The sequence below is a fragment of the Mercurialis annua genome, linkage group LG2 (genome assembly GCF_937616625.2).
Source record: "Mercurialis annua linkage group LG2, ddMerAnnu1.2, whole genome shotgun sequence".
In the NCBI taxonomy this organism is placed as follows: domain Eukaryota; kingdom Viridiplantae; phylum Streptophyta; class Magnoliopsida; order Malpighiales; family Euphorbiaceae; genus Mercurialis; species Mercurialis annua.
The window spans coordinates 19365998-19368773 of record NC_065571.1 but is presented as its reverse complement, the minus strand read 5'-3'; the positions used below and the strand labels follow the sequence as shown (position 1 = coordinate 19368773).

The window sequence follows — 2776 nt, the reverse complement described above, 5'->3', positions numbered from 1 at the left end:
TAGCTTATCAATACTCAAGAATCCTATAACCATTATAGTGACAGCAACAGTTCGTTATCAACACAACAAGAGAGTATTACAGTTAAGAACAATTGAAAACGGTGTGACGACGGCGAATATAACAGGATTATTTACATACCGTTTTGCAAAAACTAAAAGCAAAGTTGTAGAGGAATGAGTCTACTTCCACGAGGACGAGACGGATCCAAATATAACGCTAAAACGAAAGAGAACGATTCAAAATACGGAAGTGTCGATATAACCAAAACTGAAAATTAAGAACAACAAAAACTTACCGAAACAGCAAGGTTTTGAGAGAGAGATTGGCATCGTTTTTTTTTCAGGGAATACAAAAGTATAATGACGGCTAGAGTTCGTTGTAAAAAATTAGAAAATATTAGGGTAAAAGAATGATTTTATCGAAGGAAATAAGAGAAGAAGTTGCAGTAGAATAAGCTACTGCTTATTATGGAGACAACATAAGTATGGGCCTGATCTTGGCCATAAAAGTGAATGGGCCACCATGACATGAAGAGAAAAGAAAATAAATTTCATGATTTGCATGCATGGGTTTAACATGCTTAATTATTATTACTATTATTATTATTTATTTTATTTATAATAATCATTATACATAGGCCGAAAGTTAATAAACAAACCGAACACGAATCGAATCACGACCGAATCAACGAACGACTCAAATAAAATTAAATAAAAGCATATAATAATAATAATAAATTACCTAAAACTTGACGGAATGCAAAAATTATAATTAATTTTTTTTTTAAAAAAAATTTAAAAATACGGGATATTAAATTCAGCCGAATATTAGAACGTTCGTTAGAATGTTTTGGACTTTCTTCCCGATGGTTGCTGGATTTCGATTCTGCAAACCTGTTCTGTTTGTCGATGGGACCCATTTGTATGGGAGACACAAGATGACGATGTTGATAGCGTTAGCGATAGATGGAAACAGCCATATAATGCCAGTAGCGTTTGCAATTGTGGAATCAGAAAGTAATGAAAGTTACGAATATTTTATCGGCATTTGCGGGAATAGGTCATTCTTGGACGGAAGGTTTCCATTATTTCTGATCGCCATGCTGGCATTTTAGCAGTTCTGAGGCGTCCTGAATGGGTTGATTTTCCGCACAAATTCTGCATAAGGAACTTGGCCAGTAATTTCAATACTCACTTTAGGGACAAGTCATTGAAAAAGTTGATGGAGAAAGCAGGTATTATTTCGACCATAAGATGGTAGTTTGATAACATTTAACTGTGCATTTACATTGATGTCAAATAATGTGTAGGTCGGAAATATCAGAAGAAGAAATACAAAAGATATATGGAAGTCATAAGGATAAAAAGCCCACAAGGTTATGCATGGTTAACTGACGAGCAGCGACCGAAAGAAAAATGGTCAAGGGCCCACGACCATCGGGGACAGCGACACAACGTGATGACAACAAACTATGCCGAGTCTGTCAATGCGACCCTAAGGAACATTAGGGGGCTTTCAATTTCATCAATGCTTGAGACTTTAATTAAAAAGCTTGTCGACATGTTCGTAAGGCGTATGACGACCTATTCAGAGTTGATTGCTCAGGGGGTTCAATACACTCCAATCCTGGACCACATACTGAAGAAAAGGGTTGCAAAGGCCCGCCATCATACCAGTCAGACATATGACCGTACCACCATGACAGCCCAAGTGGTAACTGGGACGAACCACAAGACCGGAAAAGGAGGAAACACACATACTGTCAACCTCAGTCAAAAAAAATGCACGTGCGGTAAGTTCCAGCAGCTGAAGTTGCCTTGCTCTCATGCGATTGCCTTGTGTGCAAAGGAGAAACTAAACCCTCACGACTACGTCAGTTGGCACTATGAAACCAAGAATGCAATCCAATGTTGGGACACCCCTTTCATTCCATTGCGTCACCGCCAGCGCTGGAGGATCCCTAACATGCCTTCCTTCGTTCCAAATCTTCAATGGGAAAGATCGAGTGGGCGACCGGTTAATCGTCGCTTCAGGAACGAGATGGATCAGCAGTATAGAGAAGATCCAAGTTCCTTATGGTGTAGTAGATGTTCTAGTTTCGGCCACCATGCACAAGTTTGTATTAATGCTGCTAGGAACCCAGGAAATTAGAGTTAGTTGTAATGTGTAACTTTTCAATTTCATGTTGGTTGTAATTTATGTACTTTGTGTACTATTGAACTTGAATGAATGGTTACCTTCTATGAAATGTGTTTATTTTTTTTTTAGTTTGGAATGTGTTTACTTATTATGAAATGTGTTCATTTTTTGTAATTTGAAATGTGGTTTTTCGATATGCAGTTATGGCTGCCCGACAGGAGTACTACGATCTCGGTCCCGTAGAGCCCGATTTGTTGACCATGCAGGATGATCACATTTCATCGGTTGTTTGGGATAACCCGGTAAGTAAATTTTTATATTGTACATTTCTATTTAGCGTTTTATGTTGACTAACACAATCTAACTTCATCTCATTTCTTACTGACAGGGGGAGTTGAGACCATTGGGATCGCATATGAGTCTTGGACTTACACCCTTCGACCGTATCCATCCTTGCATCCAGGAGGGGGTCGTGCGGACAGGGTTGTCTGGTTTTATACAGATGAGACAGTATCAGGTAGATATGTCTCTGGTGACTACCTTAGTGGAGAGGTGGAGGCCGGAGACCCATACCTTTATGTTACCAGAAGGGGAGTGCACAGTCACACTACAGGACGTTGCCATCTTGACAGGACT

The 2776-nt window shown here is 39.2% G+C and overlaps 1 protein-coding gene across 1 annotated transcript; it reads left to right on the top strand.

Moving 5' to 3' along the window:
- Nucleotides 1-845: 845 nt before the first annotated feature.
- Nucleotides 846-2152, top strand: LOC126668342 (uncharacterized). Its single transcript, XM_050361547.1, has 3 exons — nucleotides 846-1017; nucleotides 1119-1235; nucleotides 1311-2152. The coding sequence occupies exons 1-3, from the start codon at nucleotides 846-848 to the stop codon at nucleotides 2150-2152; spliced, it is 1131 nt and encodes a 376-aa protein (XP_050217504.1).
- The last annotated feature ends 624 nt before the right edge of the window (nucleotides 2153-2776 follow it).

What these genes read in the sequence shown, in the direction of transcription:
- LOC126668342 (XM_050361547.1), top strand. Translation starts at nt 846, where the DNA reads ATGTTTTGGACTTTCTTCCCGATGGTTGCTGGATTTCGATTCTGCAAA. An exon ending in TGCAATTGTGGAATCAGAAA is followed by an intron (nt 1,018 to 1,118) that starts GTAATGAAAGTT and finishes GCATTTTAGCAG; the next exon opens with TTCTGAGGCGTCCTGAATGG. An exon ending in AAAGTTGATGGAGAAAGCAG is followed by an intron (nt 1,236 to 1,310) that starts GTATTATTTCGA and finishes AATAATGTGTAG; the next exon opens with GTCGGAAATATCAGAAGAAG.